This window comes from Perognathus longimembris, chromosome 5 (assembly GCF_023159225.1).
Source record: "Perognathus longimembris pacificus isolate PPM17 chromosome 5, ASM2315922v1, whole genome shotgun sequence".
In the NCBI taxonomy this organism is placed as follows: domain Eukaryota; kingdom Metazoa; phylum Chordata; class Mammalia; order Rodentia; family Heteromyidae; genus Perognathus; species Perognathus longimembris.
Window position 1 is genome coordinate 1,690,967 of NC_063165.1, and position 14,260 is coordinate 1,705,226.

At 69.8% G+C, this 14,260-nt stretch overlaps 2 protein-coding genes across 3 annotated transcripts; one reads left to right on the forward strand and one right to left on the reverse strand.

The window, feature by feature from the left end:
- Window positions 1–758: 758 nt before the first annotated feature.
- On the forward strand, window positions 759–7,640 carry Icoslg (inducible T cell costimulator ligand). Of its 2 annotated transcripts, none has more exons than XM_048346151.1 (6): window positions 759–1,054; window positions 1,934–1,974; window positions 2,950–3,300; window positions 4,018–4,302; window positions 6,490–6,525; window positions 7,419–7,640. In XM_048346151.1, exons 1-6 carry the CDS (start codon window positions 1,044–1,046, stop codon window positions 7,520–7,522), a joined length of 828 nt encoding a protein of 275 aa, XP_048202108.1. In that variant the 5' UTR covers window positions 759–1,043; the 3' UTR covers window positions 7,523–7,640. The 2 variants fall into 2 exon arrangements, with proteins under 2 accessions (XP_048202108.1, XP_048202107.1); XM_048346150.1 differs by having other exon boundaries at window positions 1,934–1,972; window positions 2,945–3,300.
- A 3,388-nt stretch (window positions 7,641–11,028) lies between these two features.
- Window positions 11,029–13,932, reverse strand: LOC125351592 (basic salivary proline-rich protein 1-like). Its single transcript, XM_048346452.1, has 2 exons — window positions 13,556–13,932; window positions 11,029–11,800 (listed from the first exon to the last, which is right to left on the reverse strand). The coding sequence occupies exons 1-2, from the start codon at window positions 13,930–13,932 to the stop codon at window positions 11,029–11,031; spliced, it is 1,149 nt and encodes a 382-aa protein (XP_048202409.1).
- Window positions 13,933–14,260: the final 328 nt, after the last annotated feature.

Here is a 14,260-nt window from a genome sequence, read left to right on the forward strand (position 1 = left end):
CGGGATTACAGAGGTGCCCTACCTTTTCCAGTGCAGACCCTGGGGAGTGGTGGCGCTAGGCTGGGGGTGGGAAGGGGGGCCAGGGTGTGCGGTAGTGGAGCCTCCTGCCGTCCCTGCTCACCTGGTCCTGGTTCTTCTGACCAGAGAGACTCCAGACCCCCGACGCCGGGCCTGAGTGCTTCGGAACCGGCCTCCTCCCGGGAAGCCGGCCGGGCCCAGGCTCCGGGAAGCCGGAAGCGCACGGTGAGGCGCCTAGGCCTCACCTGACAGCACCGGGGAGCAGCATCACCCCCAGCCCGCCCGGCCTCGGCTTCCCCGCCCCGAAACAGGCGGACCCCGCCTGCCCAGAGGGCGGAGCCGGGCACTCCGTGGGAAGTCAGCGCCGGCCTCCGCCCCGCCTCCGTCTGGGGGCGGTCACGGGAGGCCGGGCCGAGGGCGGGGACCGGGCCGCACCGCTGGCCGGGCTGGGCGCCCTCGGACCCCGGGGCGCAGTCGGAGCGGGCAGGGCTGGGCGCCCTCGGAGCCCGGGGCGCAGTCGGAGCGAGCCGGGATCCGCGCCCTCGGAGCCGGGCTGGGCGCCCTCGGAGCCCGGGGCGCAGTCGGAGCGAGCCGGGATCCGCGCCCTCGGAGCCGGGCTGGGCGCCCTCGGAGCCCGGGGCGCCGTCGGAGCGAGCGGGGATCCGCGCCCTTGGAGCCGGGCTGGGCGCCCTCGGAGCCCGGGGCGCCGTCGGAGCGAGCGGGGATCCGCGCCCTCGGAGCCGGGGCGCCCTCGGAGCCCGGGGCGCAGTCGGAGCGAGCGGGGATCCGCGCCCTCGGAGCCGGGCTGGGCGCCCTCGGAGCCGGGGCGCCCTCGGAGCGGGCCGGGCTGGGCGCCCTCGGAGCCGGGGCGCCCTCGGAGCGGGCCGGGCTGGGCGCCCTCGGAGCCGGCCGGAATCCGCTCCGAGTCTGGCGGCCCCGGGTCCCCACGGCCCCGGTGCCCTCGATCTGGATCGCGGCAGCCTCGGGCCTCCGCGCCCCAGGGCCCCCCGACCCCGGCGCCCACCATGCCGCTGAGGTGAGCGGTCCGCGGGGTGGCTGGGGGGGGGGGGGGACCTGGGGCGGGCCGGGGCGACCGCGGCACCGGCGAGTTCCGCTTCCCCGGGGCGGGCAGAGCCCGGGCGCGGACGGCAGGGGGCGGCGCGGGGCGCGGGCGCCCGGGGCGGGAGGGAGGGAGCCGCGGTGGAGGCCGAGCTCCCACGCCGCGGACGCCGGGCCCCGCCACCGCCCTTCTCCCCGAACCCGGCTGATTTCCCGGAAGAAAGGGTAGGACCGGCCTGGCGGCCTCCGGGCTCCGCGGGAAGCTGGCAGCACAGGTGCCCCGCCGGCAGGGGCTGGAGGTGAGGGGCGCCGGAGGGCACCCCATTCTGGAGACTTCCACCTCTGTGGGAGTTGCAGAAACGGGTTTGTGCTGCGAGGCGAGGGGCGTGGGGCTCTGGAGAGCTCTCCCCCTGGGGCGATGCCGGGGTGGCCTGGGCCGGGAGGGCGTGGCCGGGGTGCACCCCGTGAAGAGAGGAAAGATGCCAGGGGCTTTGGCGGCTGTGAGGGGTCCCGGTTCTGGGGCATCTGAAACGTGGGACTTCCGGAGGCCTGTCACCTCCCCTGCCTGGCGCTGCTGCTGATGGGTGGCCCCGAAGGCATGTCTCTCCCGTCCCGGGCTCCGTGCCAGGCCCCGCCCTGTCCCCGGCTCCCCGGCCCCACCAGGGCCAGGCCTGCCGCCTTCCACATCACCTCTGCTCCTTGGGTCTGGGACTTGCCGGGGGACAGGGAGGAATAGTCCCAGCTCAGCCTGCCCCCCGGACTCTGTGGAGAAGGGGCCGGCCAGAAGTCCACCCACCTGGGGGCGAGTCTCAAAGAGGTGCCCTCTCACCCACCGCCTGTTCTTGTTTGTTTTTAGTCCTGGCCTGTTCTTACTGCTGCTCAGTGGCCTGCAAGCGGGTGAGTTTGGGGTGCTTAAATAGGGGGAGGTGGACCCAGCTCTGGCTGAACTTCCAGACCTCTTCGCTGCTGCTCTGGGGGAGCCGCACAGGCAGGTCCCCGCTGGAGACCTCAGCACAGGCCTTCCTGGCCTTCCCAGTCCCCCTTAGAGAAAGCTGGGGCCCACTGGTGGGCTGGTGTGCAGGGCTGGTTAAGTGCTCCAAGCTGAAGAACTGTGGCCCCCTGGTCCCCTACTCCTTGGCCCCTGGTCTCCTGGCCCCCTGGCTCCCTGGTCTCCTGGTCTTCTGGCCCCCTGGCCCCCTGGTCTCCTGGTCTCCTGGCCCCGTGGTCTCCTGGCCCCCTGGCCCCAGCCAGTCCCACAAAGCTCTGAAAAACGCTAAGTTTCCGGAAGAGGCAAGAACAGCACCGCAGCAGAGGCCTGGCCGCGCCTTCCAGCACAGAGGGTGGCGGCATCAAGTGGCCGTTCACGTTCGCCGGGCGCCGGCGGCTGGCGCCTGTGACCCCAGCTACTCAGGAGGCTGAGCTCCGAGGGGCACGGTCTGGAGCCTGCGGGGGCTGGGAAGGCCCAGCGAGACCCTTCCCTCCAACCGACCACCGGAAAAGCAGAAGTGGAGCAGTGGTTCGAAGCGGTAGGGTGCCCGCTCAGGGACAGTGCCCAGATCCTGAGTTCAAGCCCCACAGCCAACGACAAAGAAAAGCGAACGTATTTTTTTTTAAAAAACCATGCAAACAGCAAGCTAAGGTCCCGTGCCAGCGCCTCCCTGCCTGCGCCCGGCCGGCTTCTGCGTTCGGCAGGGAGGGCAGGCGAGGCGGTGAGCTGGCCGAGGACCCCCCCCCCGCCCTTGTACTTCTGGGGTGTCTCCTCCTCTTCCGTGTTAACGGATCGGGGCTGGCGCTCGAGTCTCGTGAGGGCGGAAGCCCCGCGGCCTCGGCGCCCGCCGGCCCCGCGCCTGAACGGCGTCCTTCCGCGTGCAGGAGCCCCGGAGAGCCACGTCCGAGCCCTGGTGGGGAGCAGCGTGCGGCTGGGCTGCGTCTTCCCCGGGGGAAGCAGCTTTGACCTGAACGACCTGTTCGTCTACTGGCAAATCAGCGGCTCCGGCACCGTGGTGGCCTACTACCTGTCCAGGAACGACTCCGAGGACCACGTGGACGGCCGCTACCGGAGCCGCGCGCACCTGTCCCTGGACAGCATGCGGCGGGGCGACTTCTCCCTGCTGCTGCGGGACGTCTCCCCCGACGACGCCCAGAAGTTCAGCTGCCTGGTGTTTAGGAAATCCTTGGAGATGGAGAGGATTTTGGGGATGGAGATCCGGCTGCACGTGGCGGGTAAGGGCCTCTGCCGGCCGCCCGTCCCGGCGTGGGGACCCGAGCCCCTTCCGGCCGGGCACCTGTCCTCTCCCGGGCGGGGGGCCCTGTCCCTCGAGACCCTGTGCTTCCCTCGAGGCTGCCGTGGAGAACGTTGAGCTCGTGGAAACGGCCCATAGCCCGAGACCGCCCGCCCCAGAGCCCGTGTCGCCCTCCCGGCCTCGAGCTCTCCACCTCCCAGTGGACTTAAAGACATGACTTGTCAAAGCCAGGCATGGCGGCTCCCGCCTGCCATCCCAGCCGCTCAGGAGGCTGAGATCCGAGGGTCACGGTTCAAAGCCAGCCCGGGCAGCAGAGTCCCTCGGACCCTCATCTCCGGTTAGCCACCTAAAAGCTGGAAGCAGAGGTGTGGTTCGAGTGGCGGAGCACCAACCTTGAGCAAAACAAGCTAAAGGATAGCACCCAGACCCTGAGTTCAGGCTCCAGTACCTACACACACACACACACACACACACTGCACACACACACGCACACACGCATACACGCACGCACACACACACGCACACACACACGCACGCACACACGCGCACGTACGCTAGGAAGCGCCGAGTGAGACCGGGATTTAGACGAGAACGTCAGCGCCAGCTGTGCCACGCGGGAGCGGGGCTGGGGCGCAGTCGCTGCCCGGGACCGCGGCTCCCCACGGCCCCGCCGACCGCCTGCCCTTCCCCCCCGCAGCCAACTTCAGCGTGCCGGTGGTGAGCAGCCCCACGCGGGGCCGGGAGCTCACCTTCACGTGCACGTCCACCGACGGCTACCCGAGGCCCAACGTGTACTGGATCAACAAGACGGACAACAGCGTGCTGGCCGGGGCCCCGCAGAACCACACGGTGTCCGTGAACGCGCGCGGCCTGTACGACGTGGTCAGCGTCCTGACGCTCCCGCTCTGCCCGGGCGTGGACGTGGGCTGCTGCGTGGAGAACGCGCTGCTGAGCCAGAACCTCACGGGCAGCAGCCGGCCAGGTGGGTGCCGGGGCGCGGGGCGCGGGGCGCATCCAGAGGCCGCCGGGGAGGGGGTCCCCACGGCGGCCAGAGCTCCGAGCCCGTCGGCGTGGCCGCGCCGAGCCCGTTTTGTAGACGAGGCGGCCCCGGGGCGGGGGAGACTCCGGCCGGCCGGCCTCCCGTGCTGGGGTGCGGGCCCGGCTCCCCCAGAGGCTGCGGGGCTTCCCCGGTCGAGGCAGCAGCCCGCCCCCCACGTGGGCGGCCTGGCGGGCGCCCCGCGCCCTCTCCCGGCCGGCCACGGGATCCCTCGGAGGGCGGGACGCCCCCTCCCCGAGCCCCCACGCGGCCCGGGTCCCGGAGCGATGGCCGCCCAGCCTCCGCCGCCGCGGCAAGCCGCTCGCAGCTCCGAGCCTGGAACAGCCGGCGTTGAGCCGGAGCCCAGGGCTCCCGGGGCCCCATCTTCTTTCTAATGTTCTTTTTGTTTAATTGAAATTTTTTTGACGAGGTGATGTAGAGAGGGGTGTAGTTACACAATAAGGCAGTGAGTACGGGTCTTGTCATGGGTGTGACACCCTCCCTCATCCCCTTCCCTGGTTCAGGTAGGCATATATGCAATATCCAGTGCACCAAAATCATGTACAGCGACCACCGGGGGTACGCCGTGAGAATTCACCTAGAGCATTAAGCGTAACGCCAGCGATAGAATCCTCCTGCTCCCATCTCGTGGAGTTCATCTTGCTTAGCCGCATCCTATACACTCACACGTACATGGCTGCTGAGCTACTGCGCTCCTCTGATAGGGCTATCTTGGACCTTTTTATGCTTATTCAGTAGTCGTTTGGTTTTAGTTACATAATGTTGGGTCACTGACTCAAACCTGTGGAAATACCATTTGAAAAGAAGTTTGTTATTTTGCAGACCTGGTCTCTGCTGTTCCCCCCCCCCGCCCCGACAGTTTTATATCAAGGAGACCATGCACCGCTAGTCTCTGGGTTCTAGGCTTGTCTCGCTCAACATGATTTGTTCGAGTTCTGACCATTTCCCTGCGAATGCCAATATTTCACCGTTCCTAATCGCGATGTAGTGTTCCACTGCGCACAGGTACCACGTTTTTGGATCCATTCGTCTGCGGAGGGGCATCTGGGTTGTTTCCGTATTTTGGCTGTTGTGACCCGTGCCGCGGTACACGTGGATGTGCCGGTGTCCTTGTGATACCCTGCGTCCCGTTGTTGATCCTAAGGCCCCATCTCAACCCCGCTGCACAGGCGGGGCCCGGGCGTTCTGGGGGGGGACCCCACAGCAGGGTGCGCTGGGCCAGAACCCCCCGGGCCACTCGCGGACAGCTCAGCGCTGACCTGCTGAGGTGTCGTCCTGCCCGCCCAGCCCAGCGGCTCTGAGGGAGGAGGAGGCCCGCAGGGTGGGGGCCCCGCGCACTGCCGGGGGGGGGGGGTGGGAGGAAGGGGGCCTCGGGGTGGGTGCTGGGGCTCGCCGCCATCGGCCCAGCCGCTCCGGAGGCTGAGAGCCGGCCGGGCCGGGCGCTCAGGGAAGGTTCCAGAACGGGCGTCCACAGGGGCGGAGCCCGGGCAGGTGGAGGCCGGGAGCCGCCCCCTCCCCCAGACGCGGTCTTTTCCTCTCGCAGCGGCGTCCGCTGGGGCGGGCGGGCGGACCCCGGAGAGCCCGGCCAGCCCCCGCAGGAGGGCCACGTCCGTCGTCCTCCCCGTCCTGGTGGTGGCGGCCGCGGCGGCCGCCCTGGGCCTCGGCTGCGGGGGGAGGCGGAGCTGCCTCCGGAGACGCCGCTCAGGTGCGCGCAGACCCGCCGCCCACGCCCGCTGTGTGTGTTGGTCGGCTGTGGGGCTTGAACCCGGGGCCTGGGCGTGGTCTTCAGCCCCTTTGTGCCAAGGCGAGTGCTCTGCCGCTGGAGCCCCGGCGCCCTGGCCGGCTTCTGCGTCTCACGGGGACGTCGGTGCCCGGCGGCTTCGCGCTGCGCGCCCCCCCCCGCCCCCCCCCGTCCTCAGTGGGGTGGCGGTGCAGGCGAGCGAGCACACTGCCCGTCGCCTTCCCAACTCTTGACCCTCGCCCCATGGGGCAGGCGGGGAGCCCCTCAGGGAATGGGTTGCACTCTCTGGAGGGGGTGGCGGGGGGGGGGGGGGCTCCTTGAGCTCCCGCCCCATCGTGTCACGTGACCGAGCCTCTCTGGTTTGTCCGCAGGCGACAGGGCTGTGGCCCTGGAGGGAGAGCGCTCAGGTGAGTGGGCCTCGCAGAGCCCGGGGACCCCGCCCCGCCCGCCCCGCCCTGTCCCGAGGGCTCGGTGATCGGCTTTCCACGGCGGGTGACCGGGCGCCGTGGCATCCCTCGGGCTCGACCGTGTGCGGGAAGTTTCTGCACGCGTGCGGAAGCCCAGGAAGCCCCGGCCCTTCCGCCCTGTGGGGCGTCCGGGGCCCGTGCAGACACCGGGTTGCCTGGCTGCAGCTGGCCCCCGGCCCGGCAGGGGGGCGCCCCAGGGGCCACCAGGTCCCAAATCCAATCCCGATTTCGGAAAAAAATCCACACCCCCGAGGCTGGAAAGGTGATCAGTGGTAGAGCGCTCGCCTCGCATGGGTGAAGCCCTGGGTTCGATTCCCCAGCACCACATACACAGAAAAATCCAGAAGTGGCGCTGTGGCTCGAGTGGCAGAGTGCTAGCCTGGAGCACGGAGAGGCTCACAGACAAGGCCCAGACCCCGAGTTCAAGCCCCGGGACTGGCAAAAAAAAACAACAATCGACACCCAGGTGTCCCCATGCCTGCGGCCCACCAGGAGGGGCCTGGGGTTGTGGAGGAGGGGCCTCCCGTGGCAGGGGGAGGGCACTGGCCGGGATGGGCAGCGACTGCCCTTCCTGAGCCCCGCTTTGCCATCCTGGGAAGAGGAGACCGCGGTGTCGGGTCCTGTGAGCCGCCAGGGCGAACTCGGGGTGACCCTCGGGACCGTGCGGGCACCGTGGAGCTGCCCTGCGCGGAGGAGGGGCCCGGCCAGCGCCGCTGGGGGCGGAGCAGGGGCTCGCGGGCAGGCACGGGCCCCGGCTCCACCCCCAGAGCCGCACGCGGTGAGGACGAGGGAGGGCCCAGCCCTTCACAGCCCTTTCTCTCCTTCCTCCCAAGACCAGGCCGCACAGAGCCTCTGCCCGGGGCACCGGCCCGGCTCCGAAATGCCACCCGCGGGGCCGTGGACGCAGCTCCAGGACGGACTCAGACAGGCTCGGTAGCCAAGGGGATAACGAGCTGCCCGCCCCCGTGCGCTGCGGGCGGGGTGCGACCCTGACCCCCGCCGCCCCCCAGGACACAGGGTAGAGATGCTCCTCCCCAGCGGACCTCCGCCCACCAGACCCCAGTCCCACGGGGGACGCAACGTCCAGGGAACCTGAGCTGGCTGACCGGCTGGCACGGCCCTCGGCTTCAGGAGGAGCCGGGCGCCCGTGGCTCACGCCTGCGATCCTAGCCACTCGGGAGTCTGCCACCGAAGGATCACGGTTTGAAGCCAGCCCGGGCAGGAAAGTCCGTGAGACTCTTCTAATTAATCACAGAAAAATCCAGAAGCAGCACTGTAGAGCATTATTACCCTCGCACAAAAAGGAGTTCAGGGACAGCGCCGAAGCCCGGAGTTCAAGCCCCAGGAGCAGCCAAAGACAAGAGGGAGGTGGCCCAGTCCTGGGCAGGGCAGCGCCTCGGAGAGCGGCCCCGGCCCAGGGCTGGCTGGACGCGCACGGGAACCCTGGAAGGTCATCTGCGCTTCCTCCTAGAGCCGCCCCCGCCCCGTGTCCCCGCCTGCCGTGAGCTTCCAGACGCGCGTGGCCAGCGACGCCAGCTTTCCCCTGTGCACCGGGACGCGCGTGGCTGGGACGCGCGTGGCGGGTGACGCCCAGCTTCCCCCCGAGCCCTGGGGCGCGCGTGATCCAGCCGAGCTGCACCTCAGCTGGGAAGCAGGAAGCCGTTTCCTTCTGTCCACGGACAGCTGCCCGGCGCCCGGCCTCCGCCCCATGGGGCCTCGTCGCCCGGCCCGCCGACCTCGCCCCCACCCTCGGCCCCCCAGGGCCTCCCGCCCCTTCCGGCCTGAAGTGGTGCTGTCCGCTCGGTGCGGGGCCGGGCAGCAGCTCCCGGAGCCCAGGCCCGGCCGTGCGGGGTGAGAACGGGGACCGCGAGACTCCAGCCGGGAGCCCCGCCAGGTGTCTGCGCGGGGCGGGACCCGGGGTCCCGGCTGCCACCCTGGGGGCCCTGCCCCCTCCAGGGCCACGCTGTCCCCCAGGGCCGGCGGGGCCCGCAGATCCCAGCTCATTGCCCCCGCGTGGGCACGGGCCTCGCCCAGCACCGGGCGGGAGTCCCGGCCCAGAGTGGGCAGCACCATCGTCACCTTAGCACCGGGCCCCCCGCGGGCCCCCTGCCCACTGCCTCCCGCACCCGATCCAGAGGCTCCAGAGGTAGGACACGTGCACACACACACACACATACACACACTCCAGCTTCCAAAGCCATGACACACACACACACACACACACACACACACACAGCACGGACTTTAGAGGGGAAAACCTACTCTGTAAAAACAACACATTTGAGCAGCGGTGGAGCCTCGAGTTCAATCGATTCCTTCCACGTCTAAGAGGAAGCCACGAACGTCACAGCAGCGGGCCGCGCTGCTTAAGGAGCCCTGCTGCCCGGGGAGTGGGCAGGGCCGGCGCGCTGAGCTGGCGCACAGGGCCCGTGGCTGAGCCGCAGGGCCGGCAGGAAGCTGCGGCCGGGCAGGACCCCGACGACAGCCTCGGTGACAGACGGGTCTCACGCACCACCTGCTTGCTGCGTGAGCAGCTCTGGACACGCGGATCTCGTATCCTGCCACAAGCTGGGAGCCAGCTCCCCACCCACGGGGCCCAGGACACAAGCTCAGAGCCAGCTCCATGCATCCACGGGGCCCAGGCCACAAGCTGGGAGCCAGCTCCCCACCCACGGGGCCCAGGACACAAGCTCAGAGCCAGCTCCCCACCCACGGGGCCCAGGCCACAAGCTCAGAGCCAGCTCCATGCATCCACGGGGCCCAGGCCACAAGCTGGGAGCCAGCTCCCCACCCACGGGGCCCAGGCCACAAGCTCAGAGCCAGCTCCCCACCCACGGGGCCCAGGCCACAAGCTCAGAGCCAGCTCCCCACCCACGGGGCCCAGGACACAAGCTGGGAGCCAGCTCCCCACCCACGGGGCCAGGACACAAGTTCAGAGCCAGCTCCCCACCCACGGGGGCCCAGGACACAAGCTCAGAGCCAGCTCCCCACCCACGGGGCCCAGGCCACAAGCTGGGCGCCCTGGTGACCTGGGCTGAGGTTCTGAAGGCTGCACCTGTCGTGGAAGATGCTAGCGCTGGGTACGAGGGACTTCCCAAACCTCCCCCAGCTGTTCAACTGCCAAGTCACTGGGGCTGACTGCACAAAGGCAGGGCGAGTCTCAGAGACTGTCACTCGAGCGTATCCATGTTTCGGTCACGTTCCTGGGTCACCGCTCCGGCTCTGCTTGGGCTTTTCTATTCACCCGGTAAAACCGTCTAATCAGAAAGAAGTAATAAGTTAAAATATAAAAACAAATCTATTAAAGCTGGGCGCCAGTGCCTCACGCCCGTCATCCAAACTACTCAGGGGGCGGAGATCTGAGGATCACGGTTCAAATCCAGCCTGGGGAAGGAAAGTCTGTAAGCCATTTATTGCCAATGAACCACCAAAAGCAGCAGCAGCAGAACCGTAGCTCCGGTGGTTGGGCGCTCGCGGTGATCCACACGGTAGCTCAGGGACAGCACCCAGGCCCCGAATTCAGACCCCAGGATAGGCACAAAATACGAAAAAGAAAAAATGCTTTAATTAAACCACCTAAGGGTAATTGAAATCATGTTTGTATTTTATAGACATAAGGATATATTTTTGTCTAGTGTACGACATAAAATCTTACAGTGTTTACATATACATTTCAGACTCATAAAAATTGAAATGGTATACATACTTTTTAGAAACCCGGTCTTTTTATTTTTTACATGTTGTAATTCTCTCTAGCCCAGCGCCAGTGGCCCACACCTGCCATCCAAGCTACTCAGGAGGCTGAGATCTGAGGATCCCGGTTCAAAGCCAGCCCAGGCGAGAACGCCCGTGAGACTCTCATCTCCAATTAACCTCCAGAAAACCAGAAGTAGCTCTGTGGCTCAAGTGGTAGAGCACCGTCACTGAGCTGGAGAGCTCGGAGACGGCACCCGGGCCCCGAGTTCAAGCCCCACGATGGACAAAAATAATTGCCATTCTAGGACTATTCTTATAGTTTGCAATAGTCTCTCATGCATTTGAGTCTTGGTATTCATTGAGGGCACTAAAACCTGCCTAACGCTGGACCCAGGCTGGCCTTGAACTCCAGACCCTCCTGCCCCGGCCTCCTGCGCGCTGGGGCTACAGGTGGGCCCCGCCACAGCCGGGGCGACGTCCCAGTCGTGACTTGTCCTCTGGGGACTGGGAGGAAGTGGGGTGCGGCGGGAAGGACAGGGGTGGCCGCGGGCAGAGGACCCCGCAGGCCTGGGAGGGCCACTCCTTACACGGCACTCGGGGGGCGAGAGACGGCCTCCTGCCAGCTGCACCCTACAGATGGGTGTGCAGGGCCCCCGTATAGCAGTGCCCAGGGCCCCCAGCACCGCCGGTGGGCCACGCTGCGGGCCCGGAGGAGCCCCGGCTCGCGGGGGGAAGCGCCGCAGACGTTCAGCTAAAATTACCTCCGGGCTTCCTGTCTGCCGGGCTGAAAGGGGAAGTGGAGCCTCGTGAGGCCCGGCGGAGGGTCGGGAGCCCGCACACGTGGGCCTGAGCGGGGGGCGGGGCCGGGCGTCGCGGGGAGCCGGGCAGCGCGTGGAGCCGGGCCCTCTGCGTGGACGGGCGGCGCGTGGAGCCGGGCCCGGGGGAGCCGGGCCCTCTGCGTGGACGGGCGGCGTGGGGAGCCGGGCCCTCTGCGTGGACGGGCGGCGCGTGGAGCCGGGCCCTCTGCGTGGACGGGCGGCGCGGGGAGCCGGGCAGCGCGTGGAGCCGGGCCCTCTGCGTGGACGGGCGGCGCGGGGAGCCGGGCAGCGCGTGGAGCCGGGCCCTCTGCGTGGACGGGCGGGCCCCTGGCCCCCGGCGGCCCCCGTGGGAACGCGCCTGCTGGGGGGGCTGCCGGCTCCCGCGGGGCCCGCAGGTCTCCGCAGGTGGAGGGCGCGGGCAGCAGCGCCTGGCCCCCCCGACTGCACGCGGGCCTGGGAGCCCCCGCTCCGACACCCCGGCCGCCCCAGGAACCCGGGCCCAGCCCCCAACTGCACACCCAAGACATGACGCGCTGCCCAGAGCCCGGGGAGCCTGCAGGGCCCGCGCCCGCAGCCACAGCCCGCAAGGCTCGAGGGGCCGGTTGTGAGGGGCCGGTTCTGGGGGCCGGATCTGGGGGGCCGGTTCTGGGGGGCCGGATCTGGGGGGCCGGTTCTGGGGGGCTCGTTCTGGGGGGCCGGTTCTGAGGGAACGGTTGTGGGGGGCCGGTTCTGAGAGGCCCGTTCTGGGGGGCCGTCCCCGTGAGCGTCGCGCCCCGCCTCTGGCCCAGGGAGCCCGGCGGCCTCGGCGCTGCGTGTCAGGCCGCCGCTGGTGCCCTGTGCTGCGGGCACAGATCCTAGCCAGCGCGGCCCGGGGCCTTCCCCCGAAGCCGTGAACCCCCCCGCAGCCCCCCGAAGCCGTGAACCCCCCGCAGCCCCTCCCGAAGCCATGAACCCCCCCGCAGCCCCTCCCGAAGCCGTGAACCCCCCCACAGCCCCTCCCGAAGCCGTGACCCCCCGCAGCCCCTCCCGAAGCCGTGACCCCCCCGCAGCCCCTCCTGAAGCCATGAACCCCCGCAGCCCCTCCCGAAGCCGTGAACCCCCCCGCAGCCCCTCCCGAAGCCGTGAACCCCCCCGCAGCCCCTCCCGAAGCCGTGAACCCCCGCAGCCCCTCCCGAAGCCATGAACCCCCCGCAGCCCCTCTCGAAGCTGTGAAACCCCCCCGCAGCCCCTCTCGAAGCCGTGACCCTCCCCCCGCAGCCCGGGGTCACTGGCCAGGCCGCAGGTGAACGGTCAGAGCCCCCCACCACGCTGCCCCCGTGCCCGGCTCGCGCTGGGGACGCCTCCGTGGCCGCGCACCCCGTGGCTCGGGTCACAGCAGCTTCTTCCATCAACACGGAAACAAAAACACCCGCCGATCAACACGAAGCACCGCGTCTCCCCCCACCCCGCGCGGCCCCGCGGCCCCTCCCCACGGCTCGGTCTGCGGCCCTGCTGCCCCGTCACCGTCCAGCCGCGGTGTGGCAAGGACGGGGGGACACCTGGACACCGCAGATGTGGGGTGAGCCGCACGGAGGTCGGGGGAGCGGGCCAGGTCAGGCGCTGCGTGGGAGGGGGGGTGAGGTGCTGCGTGGGGAGGGTGAGGAGGTGGAGGGCGGGTGAGGCGCTGTGTGGGGGGGTGAGGAGGTGGAGGGCGGGTGAGGCGCTTCGTGGGGGGGGTGAGGAGGTGGAGGGCGGGTGAGGAGGTGGAGGGGCGGGTGAGGCGCTGCGTGGGGAGGGTGAGGAGGTGGAGGGCGGGTGAGGCGCTGCGTGGGGGGGGTGAGGAGGTGGAGGGCGGGGTGAGGCGCTGCGTGGGGGGGGTGAGGAGGTGGAGGGCGGGTGAGGCGCTGTGTGGGGGGGGGTGAGGAGGTGGAGGCGGGGTGAGGCGCTGCGTGGGGGGGGTGAGGAGGGTGGAGGGCGGGTGAGGCGCTGCGTGGGGGGGTGAGGAGGTGGAGGGCGGGTGAGGAGGTGGAGGGCGGGTGAGGCGCTGCGTGGGGGGGTGAGGAGGTGGAGGGCGGGTGAGGCGCTGCGTGGGGGGGGCGTGAGCGCTCTGGGGTGGGGGAGGGGCGTCTGTGCAAACCCGCCCACCCCCCCACCCCGTGTCTCCCCTCCCTCGTCCGCTCCAGTCGTGGGAAGCTGGACTCCACCACCTGCTGCGGCGGCGGCTGTGGACGGAGACGGCCCGTGGGTCACCCGTCCCCCGAGGGGGGTGTGCAGGGCTGGGGGGAGACTGGAGTGTTCCTCCTCGGTGCTGGGGGGGGGGGCGGGCTGGGAAAAAGGGAGAGAGAGGGGAGGTCAGGCTTGCCAAAGAGGGGTAGGGCTTGCTGAGGGAGGGGAGGGGAGGAGAGGAGAGGGGAGGGGAGGGGAAGGGAGAGGAGGGGAGGGGAGGGGAGGTGAGGACTGGCTGGATCCAATCTCACCCCAGCCAGGGGCCAGGACCCCCCGCCGTCCTGCGGAAGGTGGACAGAAGGTGTCGCGAGGCCGGTGGGGGTCCTTCGCACATTGTAACACGCCCTGCGTGACGGCAGCTGTGGTTTTGCAGGGGCCTCACCCCGCTCCCGGCCACGGTGAGTGGGCGCCCCCCATTCCAAATCTCAGAGTCCTCAAGTCTGAGGCTGCGGTTGGCTTGCCCGAGGGGGCGGGGTGAGGCTCTGAGTTGACAGGCGTGCTCCCCAGGGCTGGGGGGCGGCTGAGAACCCTCTTCCCCAAACTGCAGGCTTTGGGGTGACCACACGGGGCCTGGACCCCACACGGGGCCTCCGGTGGCCGGGGTGGCCTCGGCCTGGGGAACCGGCATCCTGCGCGTGGACGGCCGCGTGGGCGGGGACCCGGGGGGCCGGCGGGGGGACGCGTGGGCGGGGACCCCGGGGGGCTGGCAGATGGATGTGTGGGCGGGGACCCCGGGGGGCTGGCGGGTGGATGTTGTGGGCGGGGGACCCCCGGGGGGCTGGCGGGCGACGCGTGGGCGGGGACCCCCGGGGGGCTGGCGGGCGGACGCGTGGGCGGGGACCCCGGGGGGCTGGCGGGCGGACGCGTGGGCGGGGACCCCGGGGGGCTGGCGGGCGGACGCGTGGGCGGGGACCCCCGGGGGGCTGGCGGGGGGACGCGTGGGCGGGGACCCCGGG